The 2,150-nt window shown below is 60.1% G+C and overlaps 1 protein-coding gene across 1 annotated transcript in view; it reads left to right on the top strand.

The window, feature by feature from the left end:
• The window catches only part of EGFR (epidermal growth factor receptor), a 105,316-nt gene that overhangs the window by 84,601 nt on the left and 18,565 nt on the right, over window positions 1–2,150 (top strand). The window contains 1 exon segment of the mRNA XM_014530349.1: window positions 1,778–1,913. Within this exon segment, the coding sequence (XP_014385835.1) occupies window positions 1,778–1,913 (136 nt within the window).

The raw sequence follows: 2,150 nt of genomic DNA, 5'->3' as shown, positions 1-2,150 counted from the left end.
ATGTCACCTCACGTGTTTGTTCAGCGGCTGCATGGCTGGGTAGGTGGATGGGAAATGAACCTGTGGCTTTTGAAGTCTATTTGGATGTTTGAGAGGCTAGAACACCTCAATGCCCAGGCAGAGTAAACAGGCAGCAAGTAAATAATGGCATTGAGACCTTCCTTCAGCCCCTGGCTCGCCCCTGGGATTGAAGAGACTCAGCGGCCAGGAAACTGGCTTTTCCCTGGAGGGACTCACAAGGAAACACTTGCAGATTTTTTTTATTAATATGTTTTTCATTGATGTCAGGGAGGAGGGAGAGGGAGAGAGAGATAGGAACATCCATGATGAGAGAGAATCACGGATCGGCTGCCTCCTGCACGCCCCCTCCTGGGGATGGAGCCCACAACCCCGGCATGTGCCCTTGGCCAGGAATCGAACCGTGACCTCCTGGCTCACAGGCTGACGCTCAACCACTGAGCCACGCCGGCCGGGCCACTTGCAGATTTCAAGTTGCAATACGTACCTTGCGCAGTGGGACCGATGGTCATGGGGGGGTGGGGGGCAGTGAATCTAAAAGGGCCCAGGAAACCCAAATACGTCGCTCAGCGACGCCGTGTTGTTGTGCGTCTCACGGGGTTGGTTTCCTTCTCTCCGACGCAGCGGCCGCTTCTCTCTCGCCGTCGTCGGGCTGGACATCACGTCCCTGGGGCTGCGCTCCCTCAAGGAGATCAGTGACGGAGACGTGATCATCTCGGCGAACCGCAACCTGTGCTACGCAGACACCATCAACTGGAGAAAGCTCTTCGGGACCACGAGTCAGAAAGCCAAGATCCAAGGCAACAAGGACGGCAGAGACTGCAGTGAGTGGCGCGCGGCCGGAGGGCGGGCCCGCTGCTCCGTGCCTGTTCACGTAGAACGCCCCCAGGGCCACCCCCGAGCACGCGAAGGCCTCTCCTCCCCCTGACGCAGCCAGAGAGGGGCTCCGTGTGCTCCCGATGGCGGCGCTGCCACCTGGCGCCCGGCAGGATCGCTCTGGCGCATCCCCCTTTCGCAGGAGACGTTGGCCTTGAGATTCGGGCTGTCCGTTGTTCGCAGTGCACAGGAGTGAGCTTGGTGTCGATTAGATGACATTTTAGCTATCGGTCCCCCTGCTCATTTCAGTCTCCGATGGCTCTAGCTCACACACACACACGCACACACATGCACACAAACGCGTGCGCCCGTGTGCACGCCGTGGAAGGAACCTTTCACCGTGGCGTCTCCTACCTGCGTCAGAGCCATCGCCAGCCTGTGAAGCCGGGCAGGTGGCGGCCCCTGTGCCGAGAGCCGGCCCCTGGAAGCAGACCTGCCTCCACATCCTGGCCCCGGTCCTTCCAGGCACCGAGGCCTTCGTCCACTTCCTCCCCATCTCTGGGCTCTGGCGTCCTCATCCACGCCATGGGGACAGTAACGATTCCCACAGCGTCCCGCTCTGGAGAGAATGAAGTGCAATCCCGAGTGTAGACCCTGGGCGCGGTGCCTCCCTAGCCCAAGGAAGCGAGCACAGCACACCTTCCCGCCGTCACCCTCGCTGTGACGTTAACCCACAAACCCCACCAGGCCCAGTGTGGCGCCCTGGGCACCCCGAAGGGAAAAGGCACCTCGCAGTCGGCCTGGGGGGCTGTTCTGGGTCCTGGCTTCTTTCAGGGCCCCGGCGTGTGCGTCAGCGGAAGACCCCGGCACCTCACTGGGGGGGGTTGTCCCAGTCATCCCTCGATCACTCTTCCCCTGACTGCGGTGCCCACTGTCTCCCCAGAGGCCCAAGGCCAAGTCTGCAACCGGCTGTGCTCGCCGTCGGAGGGCTGCTGGGGCCCCGCGCCCGGGGACTGCGTGGCCTGCCAGAACGTCAGCCGAGAGCAGGAGTGCATGGAGCGGTGCAACCTGCTGGAGGGGTGAGCGCTGCGACCGCGGGAGGGCGGCTGGACGGGGCCAACGCCGTTCCCCGTGCACCTGTCTCTCTGTTGTTTCTTTTCCTTTGTTTTGTTGGTTGTTTGTTTGTTTGTTAGCAACTGTTCATCACACATGGAAATGGACAAACTATTTTCCTGGCTTAATCCAACCTAATAATTTATCGAGTCTCTTTTTCTGGACATACCTTCTATTTTTCTAAGCTGCACAATTCCCAAGAT

The sequence above is a fragment of the Myotis brandtii genome, unplaced genomic scaffold, assembly GCF_000412655.1.
Source record: "Myotis brandtii unplaced genomic scaffold, ASM41265v1 scaffold1173, whole genome shotgun sequence".
NCBI classification, from domain to species: domain Eukaryota; kingdom Metazoa; phylum Chordata; class Mammalia; order Chiroptera; family Vespertilionidae; genus Myotis; species Myotis brandtii.
This window is presented reverse-complemented; position numbering and strand designations above follow the sequence as displayed.